General features: G+C 65.8%; 2 protein-coding genes across 2 annotated transcripts; both read left to right on the top strand.

Annotated features, from left to right (window-relative positions):
- The first annotated feature begins 1,063 nt into the window (after nucleotides 1–1,063).
- On the top strand, nucleotides 1,064–6,607 carry CASTOR1 (cytosolic arginine sensor for mTORC1 subunit 1). Its single transcript, XM_064727100.1, has 9 exons — nucleotides 1,064–1,244; nucleotides 1,356–1,426; nucleotides 3,592–3,785; nucleotides 3,871–4,003; nucleotides 4,692–4,815; nucleotides 5,348–5,461; nucleotides 5,547–5,629; nucleotides 5,749–5,843; nucleotides 5,922–6,607. Exons 1-9 carry the CDS (start codon nucleotides 1,132–1,134, stop codon nucleotides 5,985–5,987), a joined length of 993 nt encoding a protein of 330 aa, XP_064583170.1. The 5' UTR covers nucleotides 1,064–1,131; the 3' UTR covers nucleotides 5,988–6,607.
- Nucleotides 6,608–15,156: 8,549 nt separating this feature from the next.
- Nucleotides 15,157–18,185, top strand: LIF (LIF interleukin 6 family cytokine). Its single transcript, XM_064727006.1, has 3 exons — nucleotides 15,157–15,175; nucleotides 16,786–16,964; nucleotides 17,119–18,185. Exons 1-3 carry the CDS (start codon nucleotides 15,157–15,159, stop codon nucleotides 17,554–17,556), a joined length of 636 nt encoding a protein of 211 aa, XP_064583076.1. The 3' UTR covers nucleotides 17,557–18,185.
- Nucleotides 18,186–18,413: the final 228 nt, after the last annotated feature.

Raw genomic sequence — 18,413 nt, 5'->3', positions numbered from 1 at the left:
ACGCTGCTGTCACTACTCTGTCACTGCTCTGTCGCTGCTCTGTCACTGCAGAGGGTGGCCCAGCCCTGCTGTCTCACCCAGCCTTGGGGCTGCCCGTTTGAAGTGGAATGGGAGGAGACGGAGACCTGCCCCAACTTGTGATAGTGGTGGCTGCCCAGTGCCATGGGGTGCACTCCCGTCCCAGCACCCAGGCCTTTCCCCCTCTCCCACTGTCACAGCCACTCTGTGGCCGAACAGAGCCAGGGAACCCCTAATTAACCATGACACCCCAGAACTCAGCTTCCCATCCAAAATGGTGCCCAGGCCATCTCTCTCCTTCTGGCAGGCAGGAATTCTGTCCAAACCTTCATTCCTCCCTCCAGAACTCCCTTTTCCTGGGGGTGGTTCTGGTTTGGTGAATGTTGAGCATATGGGGCCCGGTTGGGTGCAGGGGCTGGGGGGTGAGATGGGGTTGGCAGCGCCTCCCAGAGGGTCTCCTTGGGCACCCCCAGGGCTGCAGTTCGGGGGTACCCCGGGACTCGAGTTGGAGCTGCTCCAGACACCCCGGGAGGCTGAATTTGGGTGGGTTTGGGCACCATGGAGTTCTGTACTGGGGCTGGTTCCGAGACTCCGGTGCGGCTATCCCGGGACTCCGGTGCGGGCAGCCCGGGCCTCTGAACCGGGGCTGCTCCCGAGGCGCCGGGCCCGGCTCGCTGCCTCTCTCGCGGTGCGGGGCGGTGCCAGGCCCGTCCCGGGGCGGTGCCGGGTCGGGTCCCGGGGCGGTGCCGGGCCCGTCCCGGGGCGGTGCCGGGTCGGGTCCCGGGGCGGTGCCGGGTCGGGTCCCGGGGCGGTGCCGGGTCGGGTCCCGGGGCGGTGCCGGGGCGGTCCCGGCCCAGGCAGGCGGTCTCAGGGCGGTCCCAGCGAGATGCGGAGCGTTCCCGGATCGGTCCCCGGGCGATAAGGGCGGTCACAGGGCGGTGACGAACGGAGGCAGGGCGGTCCCAGGGCGGTTCCGGGGCGATGCGAGGCGGTCCCGGGGCAACGCGGGGCGGGCCTGGGCCGGTCCCGGGGCGATGCGGGGCGGTTCCGGGGCGGGCCCGTGTCCGCCCTTATAGCGGCGGCGGCGGCGGCTCCCGGGGCGGCGCGGCCGCCATGGACCTGCACATCCTGGAGCACCGGGTGCGGGTGCTGAGCCTGGCCCGCCGCGGGCTCTGGCTCTACACCCACCCGCTGCTCAAGCTGCTCTTCCTGCCCCAGCGCTGCCGGTACCGGCCTCCTCCCCCCACCCTCCTCCTCCTCTTCTTCCCCCCCCGACTCCCGGCCCCGGGAGACGCTGGCGGTTTTGAGGTCGGCAGCACCGATTTTTTCTGCTTCAGATGCAAGTTCTTCAGCCTGACGGAGACCCCCGAGGACTACACGGTCATGCTGGACGAGGAGGGCTTCAAAGGTACCGAGCAGGGCGGGCTGGCACCGCGGGCACCAGTGTGCGCGTCCCCAGCCCGGCTCCGCGCCTGGGCCGCAGGGAGCGAGTCCCGGCTTGTGCTTGGCTCCCTCGGAACGTGCCCGTCCCGTCCCCTCGGCGCCTGCGCCGGGGATGTGCCGGCTTGCCCGGCGTGGCTGCCCTCGCTCCGACAGCCCCTCCCGGGCAGAGGTGCCACCCCCGGCTCGTGGCACCGGGCAGAGCTGCCCCCGAAGCCCCGGTGCTCCCGGCAGGCGCAGGCACCTCCCGGGATGCCCGCGGGCAGCGCTCCAAGCTCTGGCAGCGCTCCTGTCATCATTCCCGCGTCCGATTTCATCCCGTCCCTCCTCCCTGCGAGGGCCAGCTGGAGCTTTGGCAGAGGAGGGCAAAGCGCAGGCCCAGCCAGGCTGGCAGGGTGAGCCCTGTCCGGCAGCAGGGTCAGCTTTTGGGGTGTCCTGGGGCGGTTTGGTCCCTTCCAAGCCGGTCCCTGTCCCAAGGAGGTGCCATTGGTGACCCGGCGTGTGCCGTGCATCACCCTCGCCGCCAGCCCTGCCCCGGTACCGGCCCGACGGGCCGAGCCGGAGGGTCCGGATCCCGGCCTGTCTCCCCACGCCCAAACCTTCCTGCCTTGGCCGTGACCCAGGGAACGAGGGGCAGCGCTCCGGCCACGGGCACTCACGGCCGGGTCCCAGGCTCAGCTCCTTGTGCTGTGGAGCGGGACCGTGTCCCGAGCTCTTCCCGCTCCCCGAGCCAGAGCTGTTCCCCATGTATTGTTTTATTTTGGGGCCTGCACACAAATATCCCTCAATCCCGAGGGGAGGGCGGGAAGTGCTGAACAATGGCCCCGCAGTGCCCTGTGAACCCCCCTTGGCTGGGGGCTGCCGGTGTCCCCCCGCTGCCGGGCTGGAAGGGGACCCCCAGCAGAGGAGAGCTGCGCCCCCCATTCCCTTGGGATCAGGATAAAGCCCTGGGCTGGGTGACACAGGGACAGCGAGGTCTCCTTGCATTCAGCCTCGCCCAGGGTGGTGTTGAAAAGCAATTAAACGCTGAGCTCTGGGACAGGTCCCCATGTCCCCGAGTCCCTGTCCCGCCCCCCTGTTCCCAGCACTGGGCGCTGGGCCGGAGCCGAGGCTGTTCTGGCGCTTCCTGCACAGGAACAGGCGCTGGGAACACCCGCCGGGCCCTGGATCCGGCCCCGCTCCGCCCTGCCCGGCCGGGTTTGGGAGCGGGGTGCAGAGCCTGTCCCCTCAGGGGTCCCCTCAGTGCGTGCTGGACCCCCCGTGTGACATCCCCCCCACCACTGGTGTGATGGGTCTGGGGTCTCAGCCGGGCTTGGGCACCGGGTGCCCACGGAAGGGCTGGGGGCTTGTGTGACCTCCCATGGGAGCTGCTCCCACCTTTCCTGCATGGGAGGAGGGGACTGGAGACCCCTGGGGGCCCTGGCCCGTCCCGTGCTGGGAAGGGGAGCCCAGAGAGGAGGGGACAGCCTGGCCCAGTCCTGGGGTGCCCCAGCAGTGCCAGCCCCGCTCCTGGGCAAGAGGGTGGGAGGCAGGAACAGCTGGCCTATGCCCACCCTGCCCACACCAGCAGATCTTTGGGAAGCAGCTGTGCCCCTCTGCCAGCCTGGGCTCTCTCCACCATGTGCTGGGACCCCCAGGGCAGTGGGGTGACCCTCCCTTGTCCCCTCCAATGCCCTGTGTGCATCCCTAACATCCCTGGTGATGGGCATGGGGCTGGGGGCTCTTTGGGGGTAGAGGATGAGCTGGGCAGCCCCACGGCCCTAGTGGTGCTGGTTTTGGGGTGCGATGCCAACTCCCCTGCACCCAGCCTGGGGTGCTGGCACAGGGAGGAGAGAAACCCCCCACATCTTGGGGTTTGGGGAGCTTAGCCTTGGCCCCCCTCATCCCTATGGCCAAATCCCAGGGTGGAGCAGCTGAGCCCTGTCTGGCTCATTCCACCTGTGGATCTGCACCCCCAAACCAGCATCCCCACACCTGGGGCTGATCCCAACCAATGTCCCACACCTGGGGCTGGTCCTGCGTGGGGGCTCAGCCAGGGGACAGTGTGGCACACGGTGCCTGAGCTGGCCCTGGCTCTGTGGCTGTGCCCAGCCCTGCAGAGCCACCCGCCTCAGTGTCCCTTGTCCCCTGCAGAGCTGCCGGCCTCCGAGTTCATGCAGGTGGCAGATTCCACGTGGCTGGTGCTCAGCGTGGTGTCCAACGGGCGGGAGCCCCCCGGCTGCCAGGCCACCGGTGTCACCAAGATCGCGCGCTCGGTCATCGCGCCGCTGGCCGAGCACCACGTCTCGGTGCTGATGCTCTCCACGTACCAGACCGACTTCATCCTGGTGAGTGACACAGGGCACGGGGACACCTGGCTGGCTGTCCCAGGGCCCTGAGGAGAGTGGCAGTGCTGATCCCGCTCCGGGGCAGGTGCGGGAGCGGGACCTGCCCGTGGTGATCCACACGCTGGCCGGGGAGTTCGACATCTACAAGGAGGAGGGTGGCGAGTGTGTCCCTGTCACCTGTGATGACGTCAGCAATGGCTTCCTCAAGCCCAAGCCACGTGAGTGACACTGGGCTCTGTGTCCCCTGGGGCCACCCAGGTGCTCCAGCACAGCCCATGATACCCATTTCCTTGAGGGGCCTCCAGAGCCACCCTGTCCCAGGGCCACCCAGTCCCCAGTGAGATGATCCAGATGCCACCAGTAGAACCCACATCTTTGGGGGACCTCCCAAAGTGTGGCCCTGTCCCCAGACCACACTGTCCCAAAGTCATCCAGTCCTTGCCAGGGTGCTGCTCCCTTGGGTGGTACCCATATCCTTGAGGGACCTCCAGAGCCACCCTGTCCCCAGGGCCACCCAGTCCCCAACGAGATGATCCAGATCCCACCAGTGGAACCCACATCTCTGGGGGACCCCAAGGCCACGCTGTCCCCAGGCCACACTATGCTGCTCCCATGGGTGGTTCCCACATCCTGGGGGACCCCCATGGTCACCCTGTCCCCTGCCAAGGTGCTCCTGCTCCCACCAGTGGTACCTACATGTCTGAGGGACCCCACTGCAGATGCTCCAGTTCCCACTGGAGATGCCCATTTTGGGGCCATCCAGTCCCCACCGAGATGCTGCAGCTCCCAGCCGTGGCACCCACATCCTTTGGGACTTGGGGCTGCGGGCGCGGTGGCCACGGGGTGGCACTGCGGGACTGTCCCCGAGCTGTCCCCAGGCCTGACGCGCGGCCGTTCCCCCGCCAGCCGCCAGCCCCACGCTGCACCCGGTGCAGAGCCCCCAGACGCGCTTCTGTGTCCTCACGGTGGCCCCCGACACGCTGCCCGCCATCGCCACCATGCTCATCGACGTCCTCTTCTACTCCCACAGGTGAGTCCCGGGGATGGGGACGTGGGGGTGGCCTCTGGCCTGGTGCCACCTGAACTGCGGTGACTCTGCTCCCTGCCATTGGTCCCAGCGGGTGTTCAGACTCTGGGTGTGTTTTCCAAACTGGTTTTGTCACCCACAGTGAGGGGTGGGAACCCTGAGGTGACACGAGGGACAAAGCCACCATTGTACCAAATCCCAGTGGGAGATTAAAGCAGAAGGGGGTGGGTTTGGGAAAGGCAGTGGGAACGGTGCTGGGGGGAGGGAATGCTCCTGTTGGGGTTCTCAGTGTCCCCTGGGATGGGGTCCCTGCTGGTGCCATGCTCCTGCTCCAGAGTGACCCTGTCCTTTTGAGAGTGCCCCAAAACCTGGTGTCACCTGTGAGCTGCAGACCCTGTGGGGACACCTGCTCCTGTCCCTCTCCCCCATCCTGCAGCACCCAGCACGATGCTCAGACACCCAGAGCCACCACCAAACCCTTCTCCTCCCCATTTTGGGGGTGTGACCCCTCTGTGTGTCCCCTTGTCCCTCGCAGCCCCCCGTGGGATGCAGCCCCTGGCAGCCAGGACCTGGACTCCATCACCTTCTTCTCCTTCTCCCTCATCGAGGGCTACATCTCCATCGTGATGGATGCCGACACCCAGAAGCGGTAGGTGCCACCCTGGGGCTGTCTGTCCCTCTGTCCCTGGCTCTGGGGGCTCGGGGAGGGGGTGACACTTGCCTTTGTCCCTCAGCTTCCCCAGTGACCTGCTGCTGACCAGCTCCACGGGCGAGCTGTGGCGCATGGTGCGCATCGGGGGGCAGCCCCTCGGCTTCGGTGAGTGTGCCCGTGCTGGCCGTGTCCCCTCCTGTGCCACTGCCACCCAGGGGGTGCTGTGGGGCACTGCTGTCCCCGCATGTCCCCGTGGCAGTGACCCGAGGCCCCTTTGTCCCCAGACGAGTGTGGCATCGTGGCGCAGATCGCGGAGCCGCTGGCGGCCGCCGACATCTCGGCCTATTACATCAGCACCTTCAACTTCGATCACGCCCTGGTGAGCCCTGCCCCTCCCCGGGCACCCCTGCCAGCCTGGGGTGTCCCCTGAGGCTGACACCCCCTCTGTGCCCCGCAGGTCCCTGAGGAGGGCATTGCTGAGGTGATCCAGCTGCTGCAGCAGCGGCAGGAGAGCGGCAGATAGCGGCTGGCTGTCCCAGCGTGGTGTCCCCAGGCTGGCTGTCCCCAGGCTGGCTGTCCCAGCGTGGTGTCCCCCTGCTCCCCACCCCTGTCATTAATTGTTCACTTTAATGATCCCCCAGCACAGAGCCGGGCTCAGTGTCGCTCCCTCTATGCTGGGGCTGTGGTGGCTTTGGGGACGTGGTGGCTTTGTGGCAGTGGGCACAAGGAGAGGGGCAGTCCCTGGTGCCATCCTGTCCCTCTGGCCTGGCCTGGGTGGGGTGGGTGGCCCAGGTGGAGGGGACATGGGAAAAATGCCAAAGAGCAATGCTGTGCCACCGTGGTGCTATAGGGGACAGCCTGGGGCTGATGGCATGTGTCCCCTTGGGAAGGGAGCGCTGGCCACGATGCTCAGGGACAGCCCTGGAGCAGCCCCATGGAGGGGAGAGCACTCCTGGAGCTGGGCTTACCCCTGGCACCTCAAAAATCCCCAAGGGGGCAGTGGGGGGCTCTGGTTCAATGCCAGCCCTGGCTGTCACCTGTCAGGGAGGGGTGACAGTGGCTCCCAGCCCCTCATGAGTTGTATTTTCACATAGTTTTTGATAAGTCAATAAAATTCTTATTATTTTTATTTCTGTGTAGCCCAGGGAGGTTGCTCACAGCTGGTCTCTGTGTTGGTGGCAGGGCCTGGGATGGGACAGGGGGACAGAGTTGGGATGGGACATGGCCACTTTCTCTGCTTGTATTTTGGGTGAAAAAATCGCTTAAAGCTGCAGCCCCCGGCAACTCACTGACCCCGGGGAAACCCAGGCCCACATTTATGCCCTCCCCCTGCCCCACACCAGGCCAGACTGGGGGAAACTGAGGCAGGAGCTTGACCCCAGGCCTGGGGGTGTCCCTGCCACACTGCCACCGTGCCCCCACATCCTCTTCCCTTGCTGGCAGCTCGGCATCCTGTGCCAAAGTGGGGTGCACAAGGGGGGTGCTGCAGCCAGGGGTGCCCCCAGAGGGACCTGGCCGTCAGCCAGACCCAGCAGGAGCCTGGTGGGGACCTCTGCTCCCATCCTGTCCCCAAACCAGGGATGATCCTGGCGGGACCTCTGCTCCCACCCTGTCCCCAAAGCCATCCCCTGCTCTCCCTCATTCCGAGCAGGGCTGTGCCCCCCTCCTGGCACGTCGTGCCCACGTCAGCCCCGGGCTCTTGCAGCCTCCAGCTTCCTGCCAGCTCCACGGGCTCTCTCCTTCCTGTCTCGCTCCCTTCTCCGAGTCATGGGACGCCGCTGACGCTCCCGCGATGAAGAAACTGCTGCTGGCCCTGCGGTCACCGCAGCTATTTCTGTCCCCTGGTATTGCACAGCCCTGGCCACAGCGGGGTGGCCACGCCATGGGGTCCTGCTGGCCCAGCCCAGGGGGTGACAGGGCCATATGGGGGGGACAGGGCCAGCTGTGGGCAGAGAGAGCTCTTCCTGATCACCCTCACGGCAGGGCATGGATGGATGGATGGATGGATGATCATATGGATAGACAGGTTAATGCATTGCTGAACAGGTGGAGGAATTCATGGATGGATGGATGGATGGATGGATGGATGGATGGACGCACAAGTGGACAGCTGGTGAACAGCCTGTTGAGGCAGCCTGAGGGATGGACAAACTGCTGTGGAACAAGCAAGTTCTTCTCCTGGTTCCTCCACCCCTTCAGGACTGTCCTGGGCACCCCCCGGCCCCACGGAAAGGCTGCGGGAGGAGGAAGAGGAGGAGCCGTCACGGGCGGTGGGTGGAGGAAGCAGACTGCAGGTCGTTGCGACTGGGCAGGGAAATTCTGGGAAAACAAAATACTTCTAAAAGTGAGTGAGCGCTGCATCCTTCTTCCTGGAAGGAGCTGTTAACTTCTGCCTTGTGTCCCTGCCCCATCACCGAACTCTCCGAATGCGTAAATTCGGCCAGGGTCACCAAAATCCACGGGATTGCGACACCTCGGCACGCTGAGCGGAGCCATTCACCTCCAAGGAACGGGAAAACCCCTGCGGGTGCGGTCTCCGCCTGCAAGGAAGGGGAGCCCGAGGGGACAGAGGGGACTGTCCTGGCGCTGCGGGCTGTGCCGAGGCCGTGGCAGCCCCAGGGCTCTCCCAGGGCAGCGTTGCACAAGGGACAGCGCTGCCTTGGGCAATACCCGGCGCCCTCGGTGTTCCCGTGGGTGCTGCCGGGCGCAGGGGCTCAGCCTGGGGCCCCCACTTGGTTCAGCGCCCGAATTTGTCACCCAGAGGTGAGGGTGGGTGTGAGCAGGGAAGGAGCATCCCCCGGAGCATCGGGCAGTGCTGGGATGCCGTGCCGATCCCACACCTGCACCTCCCTCCTTGCCAGGGTGGATTTTTGCCTCCCACAGTTGGATTTGGGATGCGAGTCCCCCGTGGTGGCACATGGGTGACATCCCTGTCCTCGCTGCCAGCCGGCCTCTTTTGCATTGGGGTTTCGGGGCAGCCGGCGCTGGTTTCAGTTCAGCCTGCCGGGCGCTGAGGGCGACACCAGCGTCACCCAAAAGGTTTCTGTCCCAAGAACCAGGAGCGGGGGTCCCGCCGGACCCGGGTGGCACCGCAGCCTCCCCGCACGGCCCCGGACTCCCTCGAGGAACTGACTCGAAGAACATCCCCATCCACCCAATCTGCCGGCTCTTTGGGACAGAGCTTCTTCCTTCTCTCACCCTCGAGGGGCGGGGGTTACTCGGGTGCGCTTTTAAAAGCGCGCTTCCCCCTCGCCGAGCGCTCAAGGAAGTGCCTGTGCCAGCCCGGGCGGACACCCTGCCCGGCCATGCGGTGCGACGGGCGGCCCTGGGCACTGCTGGCAGGTACGTGTGTGCCCGGTGTGCCCCCGCGTGTGCCCGTGTGTCCCCTCTCGCGGGGCCCCTTGACCGCCAAGGCAGGTGGCACCAAGGCTGTGCCGCGGCGCTGTCGCCTCCCTCGGGCGCTGGCGGGGACAGGGACGGGGACATTGCCCGCTGTGGCACACGGGGAGCACTGGGAGGGAGGGGATGCTGGGAGGGGACAGCTTGGGGACCGATGGCGGAAGGTCAGGGGTCAGCTTGCCCAAAGGGACAGAGGCTGTGTGAGCCCAGTGCCACATCCGCAGTCCTGTGGGTGACAGAGGGACTGGGACAGTGACTGGCAGAGCCGGACAGCGGGACTGGATCCAGGAGTGTCGCTGCTGTCCCCTCCTTGGCGGGGGCCCGGGCTGCAGGGGGAGCTGCTGGAGCGGCTGCTGTGGTTGTTCTGCACCTTCCTCATCCTCCTCTCGATGGATGGATGGATGGATGGATGGATGGATGGATGGATGGATGGACGGACCCAGCAGGTTTTTGGCGCAGGGCCTGTGGTGCAGGCAGCATTCCTGGCACGGGGGTGGTGATCCTGTGAGAGAGGGCTCTGTCCCTGCACCCAGCGATGCCCCAATGGCCTCTGACTCCCTCCTCTTCGTCCCCAGCTGTCACCAAGGGGCTCCTCATCCTCTGGGCGGTGCCGGGCCAGGGGGGCAGGTCCCCGCTGGCTCCCACCGTGCCGCAGACGCAGGCGCTGGTGCGGCTCATGGCCGAGGACGCGCAGGAACTCTTCACCTTCTACGTGAGTCCCCCTCCCCAGGGCGAGGGGTCGCGCCTGTCCCCCCACAGGGCAGCCGGGGGCGCTCCCCGTGCCGCTTCCACATCCCTGATCCTCAATCTCTGGGCAGGAGAAGGAGCAGCACCTGGACATGCACAGCATGTGCCGCACCAACACCCGCCCCGCGTGGCTGCAGAGGGCGGGCAAGGGGCCCTGGGGGCTGCGGCGGCTGCGGAGGCCGATGGTGCACATGGAGCAGGCGCTGCAGGACATCATCCGCCACCAGCGCGACCTCCACCCGCCCGAGGCCGAGATCCTTCGCCGCTTGAGCAGGACCCACCGGAAGGTGCGAGCGCTCCTCAGCAACCTGGCGGGGCTGTTCCCGACCCCCAGCCCCCGGCCCGGCCGCCGGCCCCTCCCCAGCCCCGCGGCATCCCTCGGCATCTTCCGACAGAAGCTGCAGGGCTGCCAGACCCTCTGGAGCTACGCCCGCTTCATGGCCGAGCGCAGCGCGGAGCTGAGCGCCGGGAGCCGCCGGACGCGCCGGGACCGGGCCAGGGGGAACGGGAGACCGGCCCGGGGCTCGGAGCGGCCCGCACGGCCCTAGGGCAGCCCCGCCGGCACCTCCCGTGTGCAGCTCCATCACCTCCATCCGTGTGAGGCGATCCCAGCCCCATTCCCAGCGTGGAGAGGCGTCCGACGGCCGGGATGCCCCGCGGAGCCGCTCTCGCTCACCGCAGCGAGGGCTCGGACGGACGCACTGACAGCATCTCCGGCTCCTGCGGGGACCCTGCTGTCCCCGAGCCGCCGCTGGGCTGCAGGACAGCCCCGGCTGGCTCTCCCGCACCCCGCCCCGCTTTCCCCGCGATCCAGGTGGTCCCGGTGGAGCCGGGGGTCCCCCGGGTGCTGTTCCCTGTTCCCAGGCCCTGCTGGATTTTCCAGTGATTCAATGGGTCGGCTGACACAGCCTGACTCAGAGCTGCTCGCCCAGCACCCGCCGCTGCCACCGGCGGCTGTCCCCGGTGCTGTCACCCCCGTGCTGTCACCCCGCGGCCAGCTCTGCTCCCGGGGAGCAGCTGGGAGTGCAATCCTGGGTCTCTGCACGGTCTGTGTGTCCCTCTGAGCTCGGTGTCCCCCAGCTCGGTGTCCCTTTGCACATCCCTGTGCCCTCAGTGTCCCTCTGTGCTCGGTGTCCCCCAGCTCGGTGTCCCTTTGCACATCCCTGTGCCCTCAGTGTCCCCTCTGCTCTCAGTGTCCCCTGTGCTCTCATTCATCCCTGTCCTCTCCGTGTCCCCCCCGTGCCACCACAGCCCTGACTGTGCCCAGCAGGGACTCGGCCTTGGCCACTGCACTGTGACAGTGGGTGACAGCCCCCACTGCCTCCCCCCTAATTTATACATTATTATTTGTTTCTGTCTGGTATTTATTGATCGTTAGAATTAATTTAACTCCTGCAGCTTGCAGAAGTATTTAAGGATGTTTCTAATATATAAATATCTATTTTATTATATTTTTTGTACAGTGTTAAAGTATGAACATCAGAAGGATTTATTTATGAATATTGATATTTTTGGTACACACAGAGAAGGGCAGTGCCCCCGCCCATGTGGCACTTCTTTATTTTTGTACAATGGCAGAAGGAAATAAAGTGCTGCCACTGAGACGCCGTGTCCCTGTGTCCCTCTGTCCCTGTGTCTGTCCTGGTGGCTGTGGGCAGGGAGAGCTGAGCTGTGGTGGCCAGGCTGTGCCTGGTGTCCCTGCCAGGGCACAGGGGATGTGCCATGGGGTGGTGTGGGGCATGTGGGACAATGCAGTGTGACAAATGGCATTGGCACAAGCTGGATGTGGCCTGTGGCATGGCAAACAATGTGACACACGAGGGGATGTGGCACAGGACGCAGTGTGGCACAGGGCATGTGACATGACAGGCTGTGGTGTGCCACCACAGGGGATGTGCCATGGAATGGCACAGGCCACACGACACCTTGTGCCACATGTCCCAGCCCCGTGTGGGCCACCACCACAGCCACGCTGAGTGCAGTGTCCTGCACTCTGCCCAGGGCCACCACGGGGACCGGGCCACCCGCTGCCACCTCTGAGTCAAAAATCCCAAGACCTGGTCATGTGTCCCCTGGAGTCACTCGTTCCCTGGTGCCGTGTGCCCGAGCACCCGGCACCGAGCCTGACTCAGTCCTGGCAGTGCCACCAGCACGGCCACCACGGCCAGCCGGGGACACCCGTGCGGGGACAATGTCACCATGAAGCAGCCCGGGCCAGCTCGGTGTGCTGTGAGTGACCGTGGGAGTGACCGTGACGGTGCCACCCCCAGGGGTGCAGGTACGTGACCCCCGCAGGGCTGGGGCACCCCAAGCACGGGGTGACACCAGCTGAGTGTCACTGCAGGGCTGCTGGCTTCTCTGGTGTCCCCAGGGGACACCCAAGGGAACCCACACATGGGAAAAGCTGTGGGTGACACTGCTGGGGTGGCACTGGTGGGCTGCAAGGAGTGGGTTGGAAGGAGTGGGGTGGCACCACTGGGGTGACATCGGTGGGCACAGGGACGGGGGAGGCAGCCCCAACAGGGACCCATAGTGAGCCGAAGGGGGATTCTGTGCCCTCCATTACTGAGCTCTGGATTTCCAGGGTCAGGAGCTCCTGCCCCGCTCAGCCCCTGCTCAGGCCCTGGGAGGGCTCCCCGGGCACCCCCGGGCACCCTTGGGCACCCCTGATCCCACCACAGCCTCGTCCCCACTCCTGGGGGACACCCGGGGCTTTTGGTGTCCCTGGAATCGGGGTGTCCTTGGAATGGAGGGGTCCCTGGAATCGGGGTGTCACTGGAATCGGAGTGTCCCTAGAATTGGGGTGACCCTGGAATCGGGGTATCCCTGCAATCGGGGTGTCCCTAGAATTGGGATGACCCTGGGATCGGGGTGTTCCTAGAATTGGGGTATCCCTGGAATCGGGGTGTCCCTGGAATCGGGGTGTCCCCCTCCATGGGGACGCTGCGGGATGGGGACCAGGAGGGGAGCCAGAGGGGGATAAGGATGGGGCGTGGGGGGCAATTATGGGGTGGGGCAGTAATGAGGGGAGCTGGGGCAGTTCTGGGAGGGGCTGGGGCAGTTGTGAGAGGGGCTGGGGCAGGGGGGCAGTGATGGGATGGGGAAGGGCAGCAGGGGACAGCGGCTGGCTGGGGACAGGAGAGGTCCGGGGTGGGGAAGGGGCAGCTGCAGAGCGGGGATGGGATGGGGCAGTTCTGAGTTGGGATGGGGCGGCGGGGGCAATTATGGGATGGGGAGAGGCCATTCCGGGCTGGGGCAGCAGGGGGCAGCACGGGGACAGGGATGGGACCGGGATTGGACCGGGATGGGACGGAGATGGGAACAGTGAAGGGGACAGGGGTGGGACAGGGACGCGGAGGGGGCAGCATAGGGACAGGGATGAGGCACAGGCCGGGGACAGGGATGCGGCAGAGAGGCGTCATGGGGACAGGGGTGGGACAGGGACGGGGTGGGGTGTCTGCCATGGAGCTGAGGACAGCGGTGGGCAGGGATGCTCAGGGGGGAGCGCTCGGAGGGGCCCAGAGGAGCAGCAGCGGCGGCCTTGGAGCACCCGGGGCTTGTGCTCTTGTCCCTGGGCAGGTCGGTGGTGGGGACGGAGGGGGCAGTGGGGACACTGGGGACGCTGGGGACGCTGGGGACAATGGGGACAGCTTCCCCCTGACCAACCTGCCCCAGGTCCTCCTGGGGCCCCCAAACCCCGCAGGTCCCCCCGGCCCTCAGTCTCTCCTGGCAGGGAGGGCTCCCCCCGGCCCCTTTCGGGCTCCCTCCCTGGGACCCCGCCCCTGTCAGGGGCTCCTCCTGCTGCCCAAGGTGTCTCCACCGGCATTGGGATGTCCCTGCTGCCAAAGGGATCGGGGAAGGGAGATCCTGGGCATCACCTCCCCTCCTGGTACCTCCCGCCCTGGCATCTCCCGTTCTGCCCTCTCCCTGGAGCAGGAATTTGGGTTTTCCCACCGGAGCATCCCCCCTGCACAGGTCCAGTCTCCCCATGAGTTTGCCTTTTTCCCCGGAGGAACCCCATCCTTTAATGCTAACGCTTTTTCCCCAAGGCTGAGCTGCAGGTGGGGACACCGGTGCCACCTCGGTGACCCCACCATGACCAGGGGTCCCACAGCCCTCGGGGGACCCCAGAGCCCAGCTCAGCTCCAGCCTAGGCTCAGTCACCCCTGGGAAATCCAAGAAAGGGGCAAATCCATGTCAACCCCTGCACACAACCCCCCAGGGCGTTCCCTATGCCAATAATTAAGTGCTATTAATTCCTCAGCTAATTAGGTGCGTCAGGCCATCAGATATCCATCAATATGTGATGTGCTTGCTCCCCATATCCCAAAACCACTGGGATGCGGCTGCAGGGAGGGAGATGGAGCCCATCGTCCCCGCCCTCCATAGTCCCCAGCTCATCCCTGGTGTCCCGCTAGGACCAGACTGGGCTAAACTGGGCTGGGGCATCAAAGCCACCAGGCTGCTCCTTGCACGGGGAAACTGAGGCACGCAGCGGCCATGGACCGACCCAGCAGCACAGAGGGGTCTCCTTGTCCCCCTGGCCGTGTCCCCCCAAGGGAGGACGCTCGGGGTCGTGGTGGCTCTTGCGCCACCGTTCCTGGGCTGTCACCGCGGGTTCACCTGCCGGGGCACAAACTGGCTAAACCTGATTAAAGCTTCAGTCCGGCCCCGTGAGGAAAAAATAGAGAGAAGGACAAAAAGAAAATCCATTTAACCTGTTTTGCACCCAAATCGGGCAGCGAACAGCCCCGCAGTGTCCCGGTCCCATGGAGCCCCCACGGGACCGTGACCCAGCGCCCTCCTGTCTGCTCCAGGCCGGGGACAGCCCGGCCGAGGCAAGGGTTAACACTGGGGGGGCCGGTCCGGCCTCTCCCCTGGGTGGGTTTGTCCTTTTTGCCGCAGAAAACCCACCCTTGACTGATAATCCTTGTGCCCGAAGGGCTGAGCCCGCGGCGGGCTGGGGGACACCGCGGCCATCCCGCCGTGCCCGAGGAGCGCGGCGCCCACCGCCCCTTCCCGCGCCCTCCATCCCTCCAACGCCCCAAACCAGCCCCAAACCAGCCCCAAACCAACCCCAAACCAGGCTGGTTTACCTCCTTCATTTCACTGCCTGCTCCGGCGGCCGGAGGGGGCCCGGGGGTGACTGAGCTGAGCCCCGGCCCCGCGGCTCCTCCTGCCCTCGCCTCGACACCCCCGAGCCCCACGTGCGGCCGCGCTCCTCCCCTGGGGGGCTTCGATCCATCCCCCCAGCCCACCGCATTCATCACTTCCCCGACCCGCGCGTAAAACAAAACAAATGCACTGTGTCATCAATTATTTGATAGAACTTTTTATTTCTAAGACTTCCTGCGATGTGAATGGGAACAGCGATACTCGAGTCTCCCAGCCCCCCTCTCTCTCCTCCCCTCTTACAACACAGGAACTCTGCCTGCCGGAGACCGGTATATAAACCCCGAGAAGTCCCCCAGTATGAACATGAATTTCTGAAAACTTCCTCTGCCAACACCAATCCCTATTAAGTCGCTCCCGGGACGTTGCTCACAATGAAGTTCGTACCGGCAGGTAAAAAAAAAAAAATCAAAAAAATCCGACTTTGGGGATCCTATTTCCCCTTCTCCCCCTCCCCTTTTTTCCTCCCCCTCCCCTCCGTTTGCCGGTGATGCTCGGGGGCAGGCGGGGCCCGGCTGGAAGCGCCGCTGGAGCCGGAGCGGGGCTCCCGCCGCGCCGCGTCCCCCCCGGGATGAGCATCTCTGGGAATTGGCAGCGGGAGCGGAGCGCGGCTCTGGCGCGGTCCAGCCAACATCTGGACACTTATATAACTGGAAATGCTTCCAAGGGGAAAAAAAAAAAAAATATCAAGGAGGGGGGGATTTTTTTTTTTATTTTTTGTACTTTTAAATACTTTCCCCCCCCTCACTCCTGCTTATCCTCCTTGTGGGTCTCCCGACGCCTCAAGCCGAGCGGTGCAAGGATGGGGAGGCTGCCAAGTGCAGGAGGGGTCGGAGGGAGCAGCCCCCGGCCCAGAAGCCGTTCTGGGGGTCCCACGGGGCAGCTCCCACCGGGGACTCCCCACCCACCCCCCGATCCCCGGCACACGTGGGGCAGAGCCTGACCCTGCCCAGCTGTGGATGGGCGGAACAGCGGCGGGGGGACAGCGAGAGGGGCTCCGGAGGGGTCAGGGGGTCTGATCCATCCCGTGGGGACGCGCGGGGGAGAGGGAGGGAGCTGGAACACGCCCAGGTAAGTCCTGTCCCACCTGGGCAGGGTAAATAAATCCAGGCTTGGGTTATCCGGCACCGGCGGCACGTCCGAGGCGCTGACAAGTGCGGGCGGCTTCGGGGCCCGTCACGGCCCGGGGGCTTGGCCTGGAGCGCGGGACCCCCACCCTGCTGGTGTCACCCAGGTCACCCAGCGGCGGGGACACCCAGGCCGCCCTCCCCGAGGCTGCCCAGCGGAGTTGGGGGCTCCAGGCCCGGTTCGGCCTCTCCGAGCAGGGATGGATCCCGCTTTGGGGGTTCCCGCCGATCGGGGCTCGCAGCGCCCCGCTCTAGGAGGCTCAGCCGGGGTGACCCAGCTGCCGCAGGCTCAAGGGTCCCCTTGTTCCGCGGCCAGGGATTTCCTGGCTGCAGTCTCTGGCAGCTGCGTCGTCTCTCCCCAGGGCTCCTCGGCGCTGCGCCGGCTGCTCAGACGGGGAAACTGAGGCAGGCGGTGGGGCCGGGGGCGGGAGGAAGGAGGGAGGGCACGCCGAGAGCAGGTTTCCTTGAGGGAGCCCCGCTGAGTCAGCCGGCCCGGGGTGGGGCCTTGTTCCCGAGGCGCCCGGACCAGGATAACGGAGGAAAAAGCTTCTTGCACGTTTGATTAAACACCCCAGGTCGCCACCGGGCCGCTTGCGAAATGTGGGAATGCTGCGGGGCCCTCCGCCGGGAAGGGAGGCGGGGGAGCGCCTGCCGGGGGGCAGGTGAGGGCCACGGCAGCGGGACGGGAGAGCGGCACGGCCGGGACAGAGCGGGGCTTTGGGCATTCCGGCTGGGCTGGACGCACACCCGAGCGGGATGAGGCCCTGCTCCAGCTGGACACCCTCCCCTTGGGTGCCTGGGGCTGGGACCATCCCGGGTGGATGCACCAGCGGCAGCCAGCACCCCAGGGTGACAGCGGCCTCTCTCCCCTCACAGGCGTCGTGCCCTTCGTGGCCCTGCTCCTGCTGCAGAGGCGGCCCGTGGCCGGCCGGGCGCTGCTGGTGAGCGGCTCGGGCTGCCCCAGCCACGGCCTGTGCCGCTCCAACGTGCAGGAGCAGACCCGCAGGCAGGTGGCCGTGCTCAACGCCACCGCCCAGGAGCTCTTCAGCCTCTACGTAAGTGGCGCTCGGGGACAGCCGGGGGTCACGGCCGGGGGGCGGCTGAGCCGCAGGTGCGGGGAGGGGAGGGCTGGGGACACGGCAGGGATGGCGGCACGGGGGACGTGGGGTGACACGGGGGACGTGGGGTGACACCAGCCTCTCCTCGCAGCTGAAGTGCCAGGGAGAGCCGTTCAGCAGCGAGAGTGACAAGCTCTGCAACCCCGCCGGCATCTTCTTCCCCGCTTTCCGCGTCAACCGGACGAGCGAGAGGAAGGAGGTGATGGTGGCCATGTACAAGCTCTTCGCCTTCCTCAACGCCTCGCTGGGCAACATCACGCGCGACCAGGAGGAGCTCAACCCCATGGCCAAAGAGCTCCTCGAGAGGCTCCACAACACCACCAAGACCACCCGAGGCCTCATCTCCAACCTCACCTGCCTCCTCTGCAAGAACTACAACATCTTCCAGGTGGACGTCAGGTACGGGGACAGCTCCAAGGGCAAGAGCGCCTTCAAGAAGAAGCAGCAGGGCTGCCAGGTGCTCAGGAAGTACGTGCAGGTCATCGGGCAGGCAGCACGTGTCCTCCTACCTCATCTCAGCCCTTCATGAGCGCCCGCCCCGCCTGCGCTGCCTCTCTGCTGCTCGCCGGCCCCGCCGCTGCCTCCCCAATTCCCGCCTTCCTATTTATTACCCGGAGCCCCATCCGCCCTCCGGTAATTTATTGGCCCTTGACGGGGTGAACGTGTCAGCCCGGAGCGTCCGGGCAGGGCAGAGCCAGCACCCAGCGGGACGAGGCAGGGCATCCCCGAGGAGCACGGGCTGGTCCCGGGATGTGCCTCAGCCGTCCCCTGGCTCCCACCGGGTGTGGGGAGCCGTGGGGGTGGCAGCAGGGCCGGGCTGTCCCCTAAGGACGGTGTCACTACGGAGAGCACGAGGACAGATGCCCCTGAGCACCATCTGAACGCCTTCGCTTCCCTGGAGAAAGGATTGTGAGGAAGGACATGGGGATGCAGGGACATGGGGACACGCTTCCTCTGCACATTTTGTGTCTGGGCTCCCCTGCAAGGAGCCAAACTGAGGGTACTGGTGGCTGTGCTGGCAGGGGCTGGGTCCCACCGTCTGGGACAAAGCCACCTGTGTGGGACAGTCACCCCACTGTGGAACATCATCCCCCCGCGCGGGCACAGCGGGGCACGGAATGTCCTCTCCTTTGGGAAAGCGCTTTTCCCATTGGAAGGGCTCTGAATGTACTAACGGCCAAGAGCTGGGCTTTGCACGGCTGGATCCAGCCCTGGTGTGGGGGCGTGGGACAAGGGTATGTGGGGACATGGGACACGGGGACACAAGGACATAGGGATGTGGGACATGGGAACATGGGATATGGGGACATAAGGACATTGGGATGTGGGACATGGGGACATGGAGATGTGGGATATGGGGACACAAGGACATGGGGATGTGGGACA

This window comes from Zonotrichia leucophrys, chromosome 15 (assembly GCF_028769735.1).
Source record: "Zonotrichia leucophrys gambelii isolate GWCS_2022_RI chromosome 15, RI_Zleu_2.0, whole genome shotgun sequence".
NCBI lineage: Eukaryota > Metazoa > Chordata > Aves > Passeriformes > Passerellidae > Zonotrichia > Zonotrichia leucophrys.
This window is presented reverse-complemented; position numbering and strand designations above follow the sequence as displayed.

What these genes read in the sequence shown, in the direction of transcription:
- LIF (XM_064727006.1), top strand. An exon ending in AGGAGCTCTTCAGCCTCTAC is followed by an intron (nt 16,965 to 17,118) that starts GTAAGTGGCGCT and finishes CTCTCCTCGCAG; the next exon opens with CTGAAGTGCCAGGGAGAGCC.
- CASTOR1 (XM_064727100.1), top strand. Translation starts at nt 1,132, where the DNA reads ATGGACCTGCACATCCTGGAGCACCGGGTGCGGGTGCTGAGCCTGGCC. An exon ending in GTCCTCTTCTACTCCCACAG is followed by an intron (nt 4,816 to 5,347) that starts GTGAGTCCCGGG and finishes TGTCCCTCGCAG; the next exon opens with CCCCCCGTGGGATGCAGCCC. An exon ending in TCAACTTCGATCACGCCCTG is followed by an intron (nt 5,844 to 5,921) that starts GTGAGCCCTGCC and finishes TGTGCCCCGCAG; the next exon opens with GTCCCTGAGGAGGGCATTGC.